Source organism: Giraffa tippelskirchi, chromosome 5, assembly GCF_054371585.1.
Source record: "Giraffa tippelskirchi isolate mGirTip1 chromosome 5, T2T-mGirTip1v1.2.pri, whole genome shotgun sequence".
NCBI lineage: Eukaryota > Metazoa > Chordata > Mammalia > Artiodactyla > Giraffidae > Giraffa > Giraffa tippelskirchi.
The window spans coordinates 43621393-43641114 of record NC_137279.1 but is presented as its reverse complement, the minus strand read 5'-3'; the positions used below and the strand labels follow the sequence as shown (position 1 = coordinate 43641114).

The following is a 19722-nucleotide window of genomic DNA, read 5'->3' as shown; positions in this document are numbered from 1 at the left end:
ATAAGTACTAGAAAGGTAATGTACAACATGATAAATATAATTAACACTACTGTATGTGGTATATGAAAGTTGTTAAGAGAGTAAATCCTAAGAGCTTTCACCACAAGGAAAAAATATTTTTTTTCTTTCCCTTTGTATCTATGAGATAATAGATGTTCATTCACTAAGTTTATTGTGGTAATCATTTTACGATGTATGCAAATAAAATCATTATGGTGTATACCTTAAGCTTATATAGTGCTGTATGTCAATTATGTCTCAATAAAACTAGAGAAAAAAAAGAAATAACAGCCAGTGGTACCCTGATAACCAAATGTAGAAAGTTTTTGAGAAAGTGAGAGGGATAAACTTTAACTTATAAGTCGATTCACATATTGAGAACTGATCATTGATATAGTAACAAGGAGATCATTGTCAGAATAGAATGGGTTTAAGGCAGAATGAGGGAAGAGGAAGTTTTTGGTGTAAAAGCAGAAAAATAGGACAAGAGTAAATGGGAAGTGTGACAAGGGAGAGTTTACACATACCTGTATCTGTATCTACGTATAGATGTCTTATGTACATATCTTATGTGAGATAATCTACATATAGATACAGACATATAATGGGTAGATAGATGGACGGGGTATATTTTATACTCTATGCATACAACTGGTGCATATTTTACACCTCATTCATAAAATATAAAATGTTAGCTCTATTCTGTTAGTTTGTTGACTGATGGGAATGTTCCATCAGTGCTGAGCTTGGGTGAGACCCCACTATTGGGATAAAACCTTTATCTTGAAGTGTGAGGGAGAAAGACTGCTTCTTTCAGGCAGTCCTCCTTAACACAGTATTATCCAGAGACATATTAATACATCTTTTGTTACCAGAACTTTATTGACCAGAGACATATTAATATCATTTACATAACAAATCGCCAGCCACAGGCGTTAGTTTCTCCAAATATCCTACAGTCAATAATGAATTAAGAGAAAAATGCTCAAACTGAGTGAATATGTCCAATTATTCTTTCCAAACTTATGAATCCAATTCATGACAACTTCCTGGAATTGACTGAACAAATGGCAAGAGAGAGGGGCTGAAGGGGAAGAGGCAGGTTTTGGCTACAGTAAGAAAGTTAAGGACATAGTTAGAGAAGAAGTTGAAAAAAGGGCAATTTTGCTGAAAAAGATCACATTTTCCAGGGCACACCATGGAAAGATTTTGGGAGCTGGGGAAGAGAGGGAGATGGTCAGACTAGGGCATGTGTAACATAGGGCTAGGAATCTCTGCCCTGTATTATTCAGAATAGAGGGTAGGTTGAAAAAAATACATGTCCCCTGGTTAAAATCTGAGAAGAGCCAGGTGGGACTGAGGAAATGCACTTGAGGAAACTGCCCTGGGTTTACTTTGAGGGGTTCTCCTGACCAGCTGTAAGTTCCATTCTTACCTAGGATGTTAGGAAGAGGCTAGCTTGATTATTTTCTGTTTCTCCCCCACACCTGGCCCAGCTGTGGAAGGAAAACCTCAGATATTTTTAACTTCACGACCCTGCCCCTGAAAGCCAGACACACAACTTTCTTCACTGTAATTGGGACAAAAGTGATTTTTCTTGTTAATGTCACTCTAATCCTTACAGAAGAACTAGTGACAGCAACCTGAAGAATAATTATGGGGGGATCATCACCCAGCCCTCATTCTTTGAAAACTGCTGGAGGGTGAGAGTTAAGTGGGTGAAAGTTCCTCTGAGCATCTCCTAAGAGAGAAACCAGATATTGGGGCTATACCTTCATTGTAACAGGTGGCAAGATGCGCACTTCGTTCGAGTTGGCAGTCTCCAAATCGTTTCCCATTTCTCTAACTTAGGAGGAAGCTGTGAAATTTGCAGGCAAACGGGCTGAATGACTCATTTGATCCTGGACATTTCCTTCACTCCTAGGATGTCTCAATATCCTTCTACTCCCGTTTTAAAGCATAACGATAATCAGGCATCTGCTACCCTCGCACCGTCAGCGTAGTCACCGGGCACGTGACCAAACTGGCCCGCCGCAAGGGGCTACCTCCATTCCTGCATGCCTCCATCCATCCATCCACCCACCCACCCATCGCCCTTTCTGTTCTCCGGCTTAACACTCCCATCTCCAGGCCTTCAGCGGCGCGCACACCGGCGAGCCGGGTGTGCAAAGGGCCCGGGTTGCACGCGCTTGGGGGCAGGGCGCCCGCTTCCTCGGCCCGAGACGGTGGGGCGGCGGAGCAGACGGGGCAGCGAGGCCGCGCGGAGCCGAGCCCCTCGAACCCCGCCCGGCTCCCCTCCCCGAGCCGGCACCTAGGGACGCCGGGTCCCACGTGACAGTCCCCTCCTCCCTCCCTAGTCGCGCGCACGGGCCGGGCGTCTCGGTCCCGCGCGCGCTCGTGGTCCCGGAGCCCGGGAGCCAAGCGAAGGAGGGAGCGGTGGAGCGCGGGCCGTCAGAGCCCTGTGCCCGCGCCGAGGTGATGAAGCTGGCCGCGCGCTGACACCGCCGCACCCAGCCGCCGGGAAGCAGGCGCCTCGGGCCGCGACCTTGAAGAGGAGGTACGAGGCTGGGCACGGGTATGGGGGTGGGCTGGGGTGGGGGTGGAGGTCGGAGGCGGTGCCCCGGTGCCCCGGAGCCCCGCGCGCGGGTCCGCGGGGCTGACACCGCCGCCGGCCCGGCTCCAGTGCGCGGCTCGGGCTCGCCTGCCATTTGCTGCCGCCGCAGGCGAGCCGGGCTTGCTTGTTTTCCCCTCACTCTGCCTGGTCGCTCTGAGGCTTCCGCAGTTGGCGCTGCTCACGGTGACCCAGGTAATTGCCTGAAGGGCCGACCTCCCACCTGGTCGTGTTGCCAGGACACCTTCTCTGCCTTCTGGCCGGGGTTGGGCAGGGTTACGCCGCGACTTCCGAAGCCGAGTTGGGCCGAGGGGAGAGGAAGCAGTGGCCGGGCAGTGCAGGCAGGTGAAAGTCGAGGAAGCTGCCTTGACTCTGTGCGGGAGACCTAGGGGAATGAAGAGGAAACACATGACTGGAGAATGGCTCAGGAATGGGCCTCTGATGGGCTTGCATGCGGGCAAACTAGACAGACACCTGGGAGAAAGTGCTGCCACAGGGTGTTGCCTTTTCAACCATTCGGGGAGGGAGGGGGGAAACACCATCCGGTGGAGATGCAAGTATTGGGAGAGAAGAGAACTCTGTAGGATGGAAATGGTAACCGTGTTTTTTTGGTTTTTTTTTTTTTCCAGTGAGCCTCAAGCACTTTTAAAAAATGAGTATCCAGAAAATCAAGTCAATTAAAACCCTAGTCAAATGACAATTTTAACTAAAAGATTGTCATTTCTTATAATTTTCTGGGAGTACTGTAGGTGTGAATTCTTTTTTTTTTTTTGGAATCTATTTCTGTGCTACTTTCTACAAGCCAGCCCCAGCATGTAAGCATGCTCCAGTGTTGGATGGGGGAGATGTATCAAGAGTCAACCTTCTTGGATAGTTAGGGAGTTTGGGATGGTCATGTACACACTGCTGTATTTAAAATGGATAACCAACAGGGACCTATTGTATGGCACATGGAACTCTGCTCAATGTTATGTGCCTGCCTGGATGGGAAGGGTACTTGGGGAGAATGGATACATGTATATATGTGACTGAACAGCTTCACTGTTCACCTGTAACTACCACAACATGGTTAATCGGCTGTATTCCCATACAAAGTAACAAGTTTAAAGTTTGGAAAAATAAGAGTCAGCCTTCTTAAGTACTACCATTAAAAACTCACTGAAGTCTCTCTATATCTTGCAGGGTAGACTGATAATTCCTGTATCTGAGACTGGACCACGAGTGTGTGGTGACATGGCCCAGGGGAATAATTATGGACAGACCAGCAATGGGGTGGCAGATGAATCACCCAACATGCTGGTGTACAGAAAGGTAAGGATTTCTTCACTTTCCTGGGAAAAAGGAAACTTCTGGCTTCTTTGAATTTTTCTTTTCCCCCTCAGATCAGAGTATCTATCAGTTTTGTGACCTTAGGGATTCTCCAAATCCCCAGTGACTACACACTATTCTTGAGGATGAGCTGACATTCTCAAGTAATGCATATGTGTAGAGACATAGTGAAGTAAATGAGGTTACTGATACTCTGTTCTCACACTTTCCCTGTGGATCCTACATGGATGAAGCTGCAGTCAGTAGCAGCAGCAAATTTGGACATCCCACATATTTGGTTTGTTACCTACAGAATTTTATAGCATCTGTAATAGTTTTTAAAAGCTTTTTCTAATACTCCTCCTAAGCATTTAGGTTGTAAGGATCATACAGATGTATAACATTTTAGAAATGAGTGAGGACTACATTGCATTCCTGGGGCAAGAGTGAATGTGGCTATGTATGTATGGGTGGTTTAATAATTTTGCTTCTAACTAAATAATTCCAGTTTTTTTCCTTAATCTTAGCTTAAGGTGTTTTTTACTTTGTGTTAGTTTTATTATTTTACTTATGGGTATTTATGTTCTAGTGCAATATGCCCATTAAATAAATCTTTGTACTTTAGAAGTTTTTTCTTTTTTTCTCCAAACTGATCTGACAGCTTTCTGCATTTTATAACGATGCTGTCAACACCAAACTTCTAGATATTGAGCCACCATAGTAAAGATGTATTTGAATATTGTATGTGCTTCAGAGTGGTTGCTTAGGTAAATTCTTTCTGGTTAGAATCAACAATCTTACTAAAATTAAGGAAGCAGCATTCTTCATTTAAATTCTTGTACAGAAGTTACTGCATTTTCTGGGGGATTATTTTTCTTTAACATATTATCTGTAGTGCTTATTGGGGTAGGATTTCTTTAGTTAACACTAGCAGTGGTAAAAAGGAAATTAGGCCTGGAAACCAAGAAAACTGTTAAAGATTTTAATTAGTGTGAGCCCAGTGAAAAGTCTAGGATGAGTTTGCTAGAGGATCAGAACTGGTTATGGAGAAAGATGAAACGCTTTCCACCTTGACCTATACTAAATCCAAACTTTCCTTCAGTGTGGCCCAGTGTCATTAAGAGGTGCTGATGATACGTGTTTGTGGAAATCTTGTTATTGTTTTGATGTGAATATGCATGGATATCCTGGCGGTGCTAGCCTTGTAGACTATAATATGTTGTGTACCTGTGAATGCAGGGGCGTGTGTGTGTGTGTGGCAGCACAGTAAAACTTTTTCTTCACAGGGAAAAAAAAATTGCTTATTTTAGTCTTAAAGCATCCCAACTGGATAAATCAAGGAAATAATCCACTTGAGCTTAAATTATTACTATTCTGTTCCTATACTGATTGAAATTATTGGATATTTGCCCATTCTATATAGATTCAGTTAGGAGAAGACCTATTTTGGGGCAAGTTATTTGTTTCTAAAGAAGTTGTAATATTCCTTATTTTTTGTATGACTTTAAATATTGTAATGTGAAAGATATGAGAATTGTAAATTGTATCTTATAGATTTGTGCAGTGTTAAGAGTTGGACTTTTATAAAACTACTAAGTTAGCTATTTTTGTTAGGTCAAACACTGTATTCTCCGTTTCCATGTAAATGATCTGAGGCTAAATTGATTGGACACCTAACAGTTAATCTTGATTAGAAACAAACTTAATATGACATCAATCTGTGTGTCTCATTTAGTCAGTTGTCATGAGAATAAGTGAAAACTTAGGCTAGGCGTTTTATAGATAGTTATTGGATTATTTAGTGTACCTAAGGTTCATACTGCTAATTTTGAAACACTAAGTTGTTGTTTAGTGTCAAACTGTCATTATGGTTACTTAAAAATGAACAGGCTATGATGACTTCATAGCCTGGGGAGAGAATGTAATTCTTTCTCATTCTTTTAAGCCTTGCTGTTTTGTTGGGTAAGCTTGGAACTGCTTGTGCTACTTCTTTTGCCCTCCTTTGTTTAGGGTAGTGACACATATAATTAATTTCTAGAAAAGATTTCCCTGAGAAATCCTTATTAGAAAAATGTAACTCCAGTAACTTTTACACATGATGCTTAATTATGGGTTGCTTGTCTATCCTTTATTCTATGAATGTATATTTTTTTGTTTTTGTTTGTGACACAAATAATAATATTAATACATAAATACGAGATAATTCATATAAAGAAACACAGTGTTCTTGGTTATCATTTGCTGGTTACCAGGTCACATGGTCTGCCTCTGTAGGCAAATATACATCATGTGACCATTTTACTTCTGCTTTTTGTATCTTATGTGGGCTTTGACATTTAATATCTTCTCAGTAGAGACAAAATTTTAATGTGAAGAGCAGCAGAGTAGTTGGAGGAGGGTTGTAGTTTTAACTTCATGTATTAGAATATTTCAACTGGTGGACTTGCATAAAAGAATAAGTGACATGTTACAAATGCTTAATCAAAGGTAAGGAAAGAATTTCAACCTCACAGTGCCTTGCTTAGTATCAGTGAGGAGAATGCTTGGAGAAATTGGTGTTTTATTGATTTATGCCAGTTTTCCACTTCTGGTTAATTGTGGAAACATAGCTTTTAAAGTGGGCTCTGAACTAGAAATGTTCATGGTGTTCTCACTATTTCCCCTCCCTGCAAGCCACCCAGGATTCAGATGGCTTATACTTACTAAAGATATGCATGCGCTAATTCAGTGTTCTCTTGGTAAGTTATGCATGAGGTTTAGGAACGTTCTCGTGTGGGATAGGAAACAGTGAATGGTTGTCAAAGTGGAATACACAGAAAAGAGTTGGGGTTTGTGAATTTCTTGGGTTGGTCTGATGCCACTCCATTATGATTGCCCTCATATGGATTATTGTGATTCCTGCAAATAACGGGAAAATTCCAGGAGTCTTTTTTCCATGGAGAATTCCTTTGTGATATTATGGGGAAAATGTACAATGGGTAGAACTATGATCTTCCAGGTAGAGTGAGTGCTACCATTGTAAAAGCTATAGGCATTACTAACACTGTTACTGACCAGGGTTCTTGGACTCCTTAATCAATAGAAATTGATAAGATTCCAGATGAGAAATTCAGGCAAGGTTTTATTGGCTTTAAGGCTTTATTGCTTAGTCCCTGAGGCAGAGCAAGGTGGCCCATTAAATGGGGTGAGGGTAAGGATGAATGTGTGGTTTGGACTGGAGAGATGCCTTGGGTGGTCTGCCAGCCCCTTTGGTGGGGCTGTGTGCAGGGATCATGCACAGTACCCAGGACACCTCAGAAGTGGCAGCTGGGTTGTTGGTCTTTTTGTGTCTTGTTCATAATTTGCCCAACTGCATATGTACGCAGTTATTTTTAGTATCTTACAGTTTCTTTATATTCTGTTGCTTGAGATGAGCAGATGAGATGTTCGTCCAGGTGCAAGCATTGCAGCAAAGGGTCCCAGGTCCCAGGCCCAGCCTGTCTCAACACTGCTTCACGATCGGGATTGGTACCTGCAAATCAGTCTCGGATATTTGCTGGTACCTTTTTGACTTAACGTGAGGACTCTCTGTAGGCTTCGTTTGATAGCAGAGGTACATTTAAAAAAATCCATATGGAGAAAATATTATCCTTACCAATTTTTCAATTTATAATGTTGCTTTTTTCCACAAGCAAATGATGAAACTAGAGTGGTTATGTCATTTTATATATCTGAAAACATTAAAAAATGTATAAAATGTGAGGCTTAACCACTTGTAGTAGTGGGGCTTCCTAAGTTCCCTTCAGTAGGCCTTAACTAGAATGGAGTAGAAATAAATCAACTTCCTAAAGAAGAGACCCACCTAGCTCCAACTTACCCTGGACTCAGACTAGCTTCTTGAAATGTGTGTAGAGGTGACAACTCACATGTCAAACACTGCTCTCTTTCTTGGTCTTCTCATTCCTGGGGGTGGTACTGGCTGTGAAGGACTGCTGAGCTAGAACCCGAGATTATAGGGAGGCACATTCTAAATCTGGTGTCTGGCCAGCATGCTGCCCACTAGACAGCATACATCACTTTTCGTCCAGAAGCTGACATTCCTGCATTTGAAAAACAAAATATCTAGGGCACCTTGTGGGCCAGTATTTCAAATTGGCTGGCATGCTGGCTTCATACTAGCAAGAATGTTCAGAATGACCAATAATTTCTGGTATTATTGCAACAACCATTTATGCTCCAGCTGTCAGAAAAGAAAAGGAAAATATTTTCCTCATTCACTGTTTTAATGGAATGAACACATCTTTTGGAAATAGCAAACCTATAAAGTTCACTATGCCTCTCCCCTCCGCAAGTACCCTGACCTTTTTCCTCACCCATTCTCTCTTCCCCTCCTCTCTCTCTGTTGTCCATCTGGTCACTCTCTTTCCATTTGTTTCTTCCTTTTAATTTTTCTTTTCGAAACAGACCTAATGGTGAAGATATAATTTTCCCTAAGATGCTACTGATTTTAATTGTGAAACAGAAAGTTATGTTTTGGAGGTGAGAGCAGGTACCAGCCTTGTTTTGAGTACTTCTTAGGCACAGACACTCAGATGGGTGCTTTTAAACTTGGTATCATATTGTGGTTGTGGCAAAGGGTTAGTCTTGAAGGACTCAGTTCAGTTCAGTCGCTCAGTCGTGTCTGAGTCTTTGTGACCTCATGGACTGCAGCATGCTAGGGTTGCCTGTCCATCAGCAACTCCCAGGGCTTGCTCAAACTCATGTCCATTGAGTTGGTGATACCATCCAACTGTCTCATCCTCTCTTGTCCTCTTCTCTTGCCTTCAATCTTTCCCAGCATCAGGGTCTTTTCCAAGGAGTCAGTTCTTAGCATCAGGTGGCCAAAGTACTGCGGCTTCAGCTTCAGCATCAGACCTTCCAATGAATATTCAGGACTGATTTCCTTTAGGATTGCCTCGTTTGATCTCCTTGCAGTCCAAAGGACTCTCAAGAGTCTTCTCCAACACCACACTTCAAAAGCATCATTCTTCGGTGCTCAGCTTTCTTTATAGTCCAACTCTGACATCCATACATGACTACTGGAAAAACCATAGCTTTGATTAGATGGACCTTTGTTGGCAGTGTCTCTGCTTTTTAATATGCTGTCTAGGTTGGTGATAATTTTTCTTCCAAGGAGCAAGCGTTTTATAATTTCCTGGCTGCAGTCACCATCTGCAGTGATTTTGGAGTCCAAGAAAATAAAGTCTGCCACTGTTTCCATTGTTTCCCCATCCATTTGCCATGAAGTAATGGGACTAGATGCCATGATCTTCGTTTTTTGAATACTGAGTTTTAAGCCAGCTTTTTCGCTCTTCTCTTTCACTTTCATCAAGAGGCTCTTTAGTTCCTCTTCGCTTTCTGCCATAAGGGTGGTGTCATCTGCATATCTGAGGTTATATTGATATTTCTCCTGGCAATCTTGATTCCAGCTTGTGCTTTATCCAGCCTGGCATTTCGCATGATGTATTCTTCATATAGGTTAAATAAGCAGGGTGACAATATACAGCCTTGATGTACACCTTTCCCAATTTTGAACCAGTCTTTTGGTCTGTGTCCGGTTCTAACTGTGGCTTTTTGACCTACATACAGGTTTCTCAGGAGGCAGGTAAGGTGGTCTGGTATTCCCATCTCTTTTAAGAATTTTCCACAGTTTTTTGTGATGCACACAGTCAAAGGCATTAGCATAGTCAATGAAGCAGAAGTAGATGTTTTTCTGGAATTCTGTTGCTTTTTATGTGATCCAACGGAGATTGGCAATTTGATCTCTGGTTCTTCTGCCTTTCCGAAATCCAGCTTGAACATCTGGAAGTTCTCTGTTTACTGTTGAAGCCTACCTTGGAGAATTTTGAGCATTACTTTGCTAGCGTGTGAGATGAGTGCAATTGTGCAGTAGTTTGAACATTCTTTGGCATTGCCATTCTTTGGGACTGGAACAAAAGCTGACCTTTTCCAGTCCTGTATCCACTGCTGAGTTTTTCAAATTTGTTGGCATATTGAGTGCAGCACTTTTACAGCATCATCTTGTAGGATTTGAAATAGCTCGGCTGGAATTCCATCACCTCCACTAACTTTGTTTGTAGTGTTGCTTTATTGAAGGACTAAGATGACTGTATTTTTTAAGAGTAAGATGGGACAATTGACCTTTCTTACATAAAAGGTGTAGGGGAGCTCTCAGCCCAGTCAGAAGATCACCTCTGCTGATTGCTTTGACCTAGACATTGCCTTGGAAAGCTTTTGCTGTAGTCAGTCTGTTCTGTGAAAACAGATATATCTGCAAGAGAGGGGAGTGACTGGTTTTCTTCTTTGGAAAAGAGTGAGTCACAGACATCACTAGTTTCTTAGTGGCGAGTTAGCTGACATTTTCAGCATTAACTCAATGTGTTTGTCTTTTCGGGATTGTCCAGTCTGGTCAACCTTGAAGGTGTCACATTGCTCCCTCCTCAAGATCCTTTATGAAAAATAGCCTTTGACATTTTTGCACCTTCGTTATCTTGATCTGTCTGTATATAGGGTGCTGCTGCATGTTAGTGTAGAATATTTATAGGTGATAAAAAGAGAAAGGCCTATTAGAAAAGAAAGGAATGTTTGCAAGTGGATAATCACAAAAGGCATTTAGGTCCTCAGATTTCTAAACTAGGGGCTCAGATGGAAGGCAGGCATCTATGCCATTTCTAAAAAATTCCAGAATGAAGTGTCTTCTGTATATATGATTTGAAAGCTCCTTCCTAGACTAAAGGATATTGTCTACTATAAATATGAGTTTAATCTGTTTGAATCAGATGCAGACCTGTTTTTTCCCTCAGTGACGCTAATGCGCCCTGAGATAGAATAGGACCATCATCTGTGATAATTCTGAGAAGTAGACAGAGACGTTTTATGAGTAATAATTTAATAATGAATTTTGGATAATAATTAACATGAGCTTGGAGCAAGAAAGCCTTCCATTGAGTTTTTTCCTCACCAATCGTTGCTTGTCAGTGCTATTTGTGGGATTAAGATAAGGATTTGTGGCTTGAATTTTATTTCCTTCCTTTCTCACCTCTATCCTAACCGAAATCTTAATTGATCAGAGTAAAGTGCAGATGCAGAAAGGAGAAACTATGTAGGGGTTTTTAATGCCTTATAATAGCTTTTGTGGCTTTGTTGAGTGATGGAAGCAGGGTATATTTAGGTAGTATGGTTGATGGAATGGGATCACTGCAGAGAATATGAAAATATTTTGTATTTGGATATTTAGTGACTTAATAAATGTTAAGTCTCCTTGAAAACGATATTGCAGCACAAGTAATTGGCCCTTGCTCTCTTTCTCCCTGTGCAAAGGAGGCATTTGAATGTCAGTGTTACGGAGGCTTCTATCTTACAAAATACCAATCTAATTATAAAATAATTGTGAATGTTAAAGTGGGTATGCAGTTCCTCAGGGAAAAAAAGACCCACTTCTCTGACATTTGCCCAAGGCAATATGAAAATTTAACTTACCCTCCTTTTAATTCCCTTTGTCTTGTGTCTAATTCAATTAACAAAGGTCTCAGGACATTGGAACTCTAATAGACAATCATGAACTTGATTTCAGTTCCATTAAAATTGCCGCTTGGCCTAGGCTAGAAAGCATTTTGGCTAAGGGGCCTATCCAGGGAAATAGGTTGTTGTTCTGTCTTCTGTATATAGGAAAATGGTAGCTTGGTGATATTAGCTGGGTTCTTAACAGTAGTGTAGGAGCCTTCTTATTTTAGGTCCTTTCTGATGATTAGCACATAAAATTCTCTTTAGGAGTCAATGTGCTGAAGTAGAAGCACGTGTACTGCAACTGAGTGGTTGTGGTTTTAAATCATGACTCTGCCATTGTTTAGCTCTGCAGCTGTGGGTTAGCAACCTGACTCCCTTCATTTCAGTTTTCTTACATGTAAAATGTAAAATGATGAAAAATAAAAAAGTTCCCTTCATAGAACTGTTTGATGATAAAATAAGTTAGCCTGTTAAAACAACCTCAACAAATGTCTCAATAAATGCTGTAATAATAATAATATAATTATGTAGTTATAATTATAACAATGTATAATATGTCATAGTTACATTATATATTATAATTCTAATAATTGTTCTTTTCCTGTTACTATTTAATGAAACACATTGTATATGCCATAGGGTCCGATATGTTACTATATTTCTTGATAAAGGTAAAAATGTGAACATTTTAACCACTCCCAATCATGTCTTTCTGGTAGTTAAAAAGGCAGATTCTGTAGGATGCTGTGGTAATACCATTTTTATGACACAGTGAGTGTCCTAACTTACATTCTATATAGCTAGCTTCTTCTAATTTTAATAAACCCTTTGAATTATTATCTAATATATATTTGAAGTCTGCACAGTTCTTCAGATATTACATAAACTAAATAAAGCCTTTGCCTTCTGGAATTTCAGAGGTAAAAAGAAACTAAGAATTTATCTACTTTTTAATTTTGCAGAATATGAAATTTAAGATCAGAGGAGTAACATGATTTGTCTAAGTCACACAGGATGAAGTCAGGTCTTTATTTATTTGTCTTTCTGTCGTATGTGTGTTTCTCTATCTTTCTCTTAAAATAAGTGCAATAAGTCTTGGGTTTATGGTTTAGTTTCAGTAAGAAATCAGTGTCCTGGTTACGCTGTGCATCCATATTATTCTAGGATATTTATTCACCCACTATAGTAGATGACTAGATTCCCATTTCCCTTCAACTATAATTTAGCATTTGGAGCCCCGGGAATAAGATTGAGAGCTAGTCTGACCTACTCTGGAAGTAGTTCTGTTCTTGATTTGATCCTGACTGGAAGTTCTAGGCTGATGAAAACCCAGAATTTGATGTTCTGTGGCAGCACTGTCCAATAGAGCTTTCTATCATGATGGAAATATACTATGTACTGTCTAATATAGTAGCCATTAGCCACAGAGGGCAGTTGAACACTTGAGATGTGGCTAATGTGACCAAGGACTTGAATTGTAAATTATATTTAATTTTAATTAATTATAATTTAAATTTAAATAGTCCCCTGTGGCTGGTGGCTATTATATTTGATAGCACAGTGATTATGGAATAAAGCCCATTGAAAAAGCAGTATCAAAGAGAACCGTTAAAAGAGAAGGCTGTACTTGGCTTGAGACTCGGCGTGCAGTGCTTGCAGCAACGTTGCAAGAAAAAAATTGTCCAACAAACAATTTTTAAAAATAATAGTACAGATGTAAAGTTTTAAAGGAGAACCATGGTCTGCTAAGGAAATATTAGGAGATATTGTAATAAATTACACCAAAGGTTTATGTTTTGTTTTTTTTCCACTGTATGGAAACTGGAAGTGGTCTGCAGAGGGTGGCCCTCCAGAGGTCGGATGATAGAGGTTGTTTTGCAGTAAGACTGAAATCTGCATGCGCCATGACTATCCCAGGAAGTGCACTTACAGCATCTCAGGTGATTTACTGATGTTGAAAGCATTTTAGTTAATCTCTGTATCTTGTGGAGTCTCAGACATGCATTACAGCCATTCCAATTCCTGTTAAGACTGAGGGGAAAACCAGAAGCTCTGGGTAAAAGGGATTTAAAGTGGTTGAAATCCTTGTTGAGAATTTAAAATTAGGGTATAAAGAAATCCATTTTTTAAAGCTCACTTCTTTTTCATATATCTCAGAATGTTGAAAGGAAGGCAGTAGTCTAGGAAACGTAGTTAATTCATAATGAAGTGACCGAGTCTCCAAGTCAGAAGGGCTAGATGTGAACCCCTGTTCTGCCCCTGATTGGCTGCATAAGTCTGGACAAGTTTGTTAACTTCTCCTAGAGACTACTTTACAGAATCATTGAAAAGATGAAGTGTAAGTGAGAATGTTTGACTGAAAGTGATTGACAGGTTATGCTCCAGACTCTTTGGGAATTGTGGAAGACACTGAGGTTCCTTGCAAGAATAAACTTTGCAAAACTCTCCTTGACCAGTCTTCCCAGCTTGCTGAGTGTCCCTATGGCCATCGGTCATTTAGAAGCCCAGCTTCCCCCCAGTTGGTCATTGCTGGAAGTTGTCAAGATTGATATGTATCTACATGACCATCTTTGGCCTCACAAAACCTTTTGAAATGTCAGGCAAACTGGTTCAGTAGAAAGTTTTTCTCTAGTACAGTACCTAGGGCTAAATGTTCAACTTTAGTATTTAAAATGATGTATACCAAAGCATTTTGAAGGAAATGAAGTATCACATAGAACATATTATTACTAATATTTCTCTTGTCAAACTTTGTAAAACACATTTTTTTTTTTTTTTCTGGAAATCAGTGCTATTTGTCACTTGCTCCAAGTTTTATATTTCGTATTTTGGAAATACTTTCAGTTTATTGTTAATTAGAATAGTTGTCATTTATTGAGTGCTTACTATGTGTAAAAGCCTTCATGTATATTATCTGATTTCCTTAAAATGTGTTGCATGTTGATTATTACCATCCTGTTTTTCTAATAAGAAGGCAGAAACTGACATAGGCAAACTAAGTGGCTGTCCAAGATTGCTCAGGGATTAGTAACAGAGCTGGTGAACTCCATGAGGGTGGAGACTCCTATCTTCAGTGCCATGTTCACAGCACCCAGAGAAATGGTACATAGTAGATGTTTGTGAATATTGAGTGCCTAAGCACATGAATCAGTGAATGAACAAATGAATGAATGCTTGATCCAAAGTCTGCATTCTTGCCTCTTCACTGTGTTGCTTTCATTTAGATTAGTGAATGGATAGCATGTTCAAAATTCAATTCTGTACACCATACATGCATTGAGCCTCAGCTATGATTGAACCTTGTGGTGGGCCTTGGGAATAGAGTTGTGAACTAGACAGATAGGGTTTGAATCCTCACTGAGCTTACTTTACAGTGGTGAGGTTAGATGTCAGATAACTTATTGTAGAGTGATTACTGCCGTGAAAAAGGAACAACCGCGTGTTAGGAAAATAAATTTATATTGGGTCATCTGGTTCTAAAATAAATATTATGTGATCCGTGTCTTCTGTTTGCAGTTCTGAGTGCTTATCATGGTGCCCAGCTTCTGACACTTAGTAAGTGCTCAATAGATGAACTAAATTGAGCTGAGCTAATGTCGAAAGTCTTCAGAGATTTACAGAGACAGATGAGGCAAGAGTGTGGATCTTATCCCTTCTATCTTATGATAGAAGATCAAATCTCTCCTTCCACAGACTTAAAATTTACTCAATACTTGTGAACTTGAATAAAATTATTTTGCCTTTTTGAGTCCCAGTTTTCTCATCTATCAAATGGAGATAGTAATAATAATAATGATGATGATAACAGATTATTATAAGGATTACATAAATAGTATATGTAAAGCTTGGCTAAGTAGGAAACATTCAATATGTGTTAATTGTTACTTATAAGTACTGCCCCCAAAGGGTTTCTTTGTAAGTGGAAGAGATGACATATGGAATTCTTCAGGCCAGAATACTGGAGTGGGTAGTCATTCCCTTGTCCAGGGAAACTTCCCGATGCAGAGATCCAACCCGGGTCTCTCACGTTGCAGGCAGATTCTTTACCATGTGAGCCACCAGAGAAGCCCTTTATAAGGAGCATGTCCCTTTAAAATTTTTCTTTCTTATGCTTATTTTAGAATTTAAAATTTGCTGTTCTTCATTGGCTCTTGATGATTTTGTTTAAAACTGTTTCATATGGTAAATGTACAAAAAACAATATTAAAAATTTTCATTATAGCACAATTCAAACAAGTGCAAAAGTATAGAAAAATAATATAAAGAATCTTCATGTGCCCATCATGTAGTGTCAACAATTCTTAACTGTAGGTAAGTCCTGTTTCATTTATATTTCATCACTTTGGATTTCTCCCAGTTGGTTGTTTTGAAGCAAATCTCAGAAAATATATGACTTAAGATATACATTCTTTAGTGTGTATAAGTACTTTTAAGGAAGATAAAGGTAACTAAAATAATTATTGTTTGTCCTGCATCCTTAAAATAATGACATATTTTACTCCATAAACTTTTAAATTTTTTCATATTGCTCAAATGAGTCTATCATTCTTTCCAATTTTTTCCAAAAAGAGAAACACAACTTTTTTTTAATGTACTTATTTATTGGCTCCTCTGGGGCTTCGTGTTGTGGCTCACAGGCTCTAGGCTCGAGGGTTCAGTAGTTGTGGCTCATGAGATTAGTTGCTCCACAGCATGTGGGATCTTCCCTGACCAGGAATGGAATCTTTCCCAATGGAACCTTTCCATTGGGGTTCTTTTGTGGCTCAGTAAAGAATCTGCCTGCAATGTGGGAGACCTGGGTTTGATCCCTGGGTTGGGAAGATGCCCTGGAGAAGGGAAAGGCTACCCACTCCAGTATTCTGGCCTGGAGAATTCCATAGACTAGACAGTCCATGGGGTCGCAAAGAGTTGGACACAATTGAGTGACTTTCACTTCTTTACCACTGGGCCACCAGGGGAGTTTGTTTCTGTTTCTTTTTGGTAAAATACACGTAACATAAAATTTACCATTTTAAACATATTTAAGTGTACAGTGGATGAAGCACAGCAGGAATCAAGATTGCTGGGAGAAACATCAATAACCTCAGATATGCAGATGACACCACCCTTATGGCAGAAAGTGAAGAAGATCTAAAGAGCCTCTTGATGAAAGTGAAAGAGGAGAGTGAAAAAGTTGGCTTAAAGCTCAACATTCAGAAAACTAAGATCATGGCATCTGGTCCCATCACTTCATGGCAAATACATGGGGAAACAGTGGAAACAGTGACAGACTTTATTTTTTGGGGCTCCAAAATCGCTGCAGATGGTGACTGCAGCCATGAAGTTAAAAGACACTTGCTCCTTGGAAGAAAAGTTATGACCAACCTAACAGCATATTAAAAAGCAGAGATGTTACTTTGCCAACAAAGGTCTGTCTAGTCAAAGCTATGGTTTTTCCAGTAGTCATGTATGGATGTGAGAGTTGGACTATAAAGAAAGCTGAGTGCCAAAGAATTGATGCTTTTGAACTGTGATGTTGTAGAAGACTCTTGAGTGTCCCTTGGACTTCAAGGAGATCCAACCAGTCCATCCTAAAGGAGATCAGCCCTGGGTGTTCATTGGAAGGACTGATGTTGAAGCTGAAACTCCAATACTTTGGCCACCTGATGTGAAGAGCTGAATTATTTGAAAAGACTCTGATGTTGGGAAAGATTGAAGGTGGATGGAGAAGGGACGACAGAGGATGAGATGGTTGGATGGCATCACTGACTCAATGGACACGGGTTTGAGTAAACTCCGGGAGTTAGTGATGGACAGGGAGGCCTGCCGTGCTGCAGTCCATGGGGTCACAGAGAGTCGGGCATGACTGAGTGACTGAACTGAACTGAACTGAAGTATACAATTCAGTGGCATAAAGTACATTCACGGTTTTCAGCAACTATTACAACCATCCATCTCCAGAACTTTTTTCATCTTCCTAAGCTGAAACTCTGTACTCATTAAAAAACAACTCTTCATTCTCCTCTCCCTCAACCCCTGACAGTCACCCTTCTACTTCCTGACTCTATGAATTTCACTGCTCTTGGTACCTCATCTAAGTGGAATTATGCAGTACCTATCCTTTTGTGATTGGCTTTTTTAACTTAGTATAATGTCCTCAAAGTTCACCCATGTTATCTCATGTGTCAGAATTTCCTTCCTTTCTAAGGCTGAAAAATGCTCCATTGTATGTATGTACCACATTTTGTTTATCCTTTCATACATCAACGGGCATTTGGGTTACTTTCTCTTTTACAGTTGTGTGTCATGCTGCAGTGAACACTGGTGCATAAATATCCGACTGAGACCCTGCTTTTAATTCCCAGAATTTGAATTGCTGGATCATATGGTTATTGTATTTCTAACTTTTTAAGGAACTGCCATATTGTTTTTCATAATGGCTGCACCGCATTTTACATTCCCAATAGCAATGAACAAAGATTTGAACTTCTTCACATTCTCACCAACACTTGTTACTTTTGATAATAGCTTCCTAATGGGTATGAAGTGGCATCTCTTTGTGATTTTGATTTGCATCTCTCTAATAATTGAGCATCTTCCGCTGTGCATAATTGGCTATTTTCATATCTTCTTTGGGGAATTTGTGAACTTTTAAAGACAGATTCGATTGTCCACATCTAGAAATGGTTATATGAACTATATGATCATATGTCTAACCAGAATTCTGTTATTTTTGTTTGGATTTCTGATTTTTTTTAAATAATGGGGAGATTTTCAAAGTCCTTTCTATCCTTAGGTTCCAAGTTTATACAGTTAAAGTGTAACTTCCATATTTGACTCTTTCAGGTGATGATAGGGATGAAACTTAATGAATACAAAAATTTAAAAACAGCACATTTAAAGATAAATTCACTTTTGTTTATTTTGAATCTATGAAATAACTGCTTTGGGGGCATTAGGGTGGGACAGACAGTCCGCATCTCTTAAAGAATCTTGTAAATGTTTGAAAGAATAGTCCAGATTTTCTGAAATTATTTATTGTCTTCTTTGACTTTTATCTAGTCTCTCCACCCTTTAATTCCTAGCACATTTAAATGTACTAGGACATTGTTAGTGAATATAGAGCATTCACTTTATTCTTAAGGTAAGAATAGAGATATAATTGATTTTAACCAGAAAAATTACTATTCTTTTATTAGGGTAGAAAGATAATTGCAAATGAATTTCTCCTTTCATCTTAAACCTTGCTTTTATGCAGTTGTATATTCTTTTCATAACATTTCTTTTAACTGATTTGAACTGATTAACTGATATGAAGGTGTCGGGATGGGACTTTCAGTAGCTTCAATCAAAATTGTTTATCTGTTCGAAATGTGTTCCAGGATTCCTCATTACTGTCTTACTCTGAAAGTTTACTAGAATTAATTAATTTGCTGTACACTGTGATTTGTTTGACTTGTACCCTATTGATTTGTTTGACTCAAAGCTCATTATCACTTTATAAAACTATGTAAACCTGTCTGTCATTGATATATCTTTTCTTCTTTCATAGTAATAGCACCCTGCATTTTCATCAAGGCATATGGCGTCTAGAATAAAGATTGCATTTCCCAGGTTCCCAGACAGCTAGGTGTAGCCCTGTGATATATTCTGGCCAATGAGATGTAAACAAAAGAGATGTATATAGTATCTGGGAAGTGCCCTTAAAGAAAGGGAATATACCTTTCTTTTTTTCTTGTTCTTTCTGTCTGGAAAGCAGTCATTTTAGCCAGGAGGTGAAAACTGAGTTGTGGATGGTAGAGTGAAAGGGATTGAGTCTGGTTCCTTGATGGTAATAGAGGCAGTGTACCAACTTGATCTGCTTATATGATTGTATTAGAGAAAAATTAACTTATGTCTTCTTCTATTTTTTTTAAGTTTTTTTTTTTTTTTTTTGAGCAGTTCTAGGTTTACAACAAAATTGAGAGGAAGGTGAAAGTCACTTGGTCGTGTTCAACTCTTTGCGACCCCACGGACCCCAATCCATGGAATTTTCCAGGCCAGAATACTGGAGTGGGTAGCCCTTCCCTTCTCCAGGGGATCTTCCCAACCCAGGGTTTGAACTCAGGTCTCCTGCAATGTAGGTGGATTCTTTACCTGCTGAGCCACCAGGGAAGCCCAAGAATACTGGAGTGGGTAGCCTATCCCTTCTCCAGGGGATCTTCCCAACCCAGGGTTTGAACTCAGGTCTCCTGCAATGCAGGTGGATTCTTTACCTGCTGAGCCACCAGGGAAGCCCAAGAATACTGGAGTGGGTAGCC

General features: G+C 39.8%; 2 protein-coding genes across 12 annotated transcripts in view; one reads left to right on the top strand and one right to left on the bottom strand.

Annotated features, from left to right (window-relative positions):
- Positions 1 to 863: 863 nt before the first annotated feature.
- The window catches only part of LOC145504566 (uncharacterized), a 60339-nt gene continuing 41480 nt past the window's right edge, over positions 864 to 19722 (bottom strand). For both annotated transcript variants that reach the window (XM_081485641.1, XM_081485640.1), the window contains one exon: positions 864 to 2996. In XM_081485641.1, coding sequence (XP_081341767.1) covers positions 2112 to 2708 — 597 coding nt within the window. In that variant the 5' untranslated portion in view covers positions 2709 to 2996 and the 3' untranslated portion in view covers positions 864 to 2111. The remainder of the gene's footprint in view (positions 2997 to 19722) is intronic.
- Positions 2406 to 19722, top strand: part of RGS7 (regulator of G protein signaling 7) — a 467979-nt gene continuing 450662 nt past the window's right edge. For 9 of the 10 annotated variants that reach the window (XM_081485631.1, XM_081485632.1, XM_081485636.1 and 6 more), the window contains exons 1-2: positions 2406 to 2557; positions 3794 to 3922. In XM_081485631.1, coding sequence (XP_081341757.1) covers positions 3845 to 3922 — 78 coding nt within the window. In that variant the 5' untranslated portion in view covers positions 2406 to 2557; positions 3794 to 3844. The remainder of the gene's footprint in view (positions 2558 to 3793; positions 3923 to 19722) is intronic. The other variant, XM_081485629.1, reaches the window with a different exon arrangement.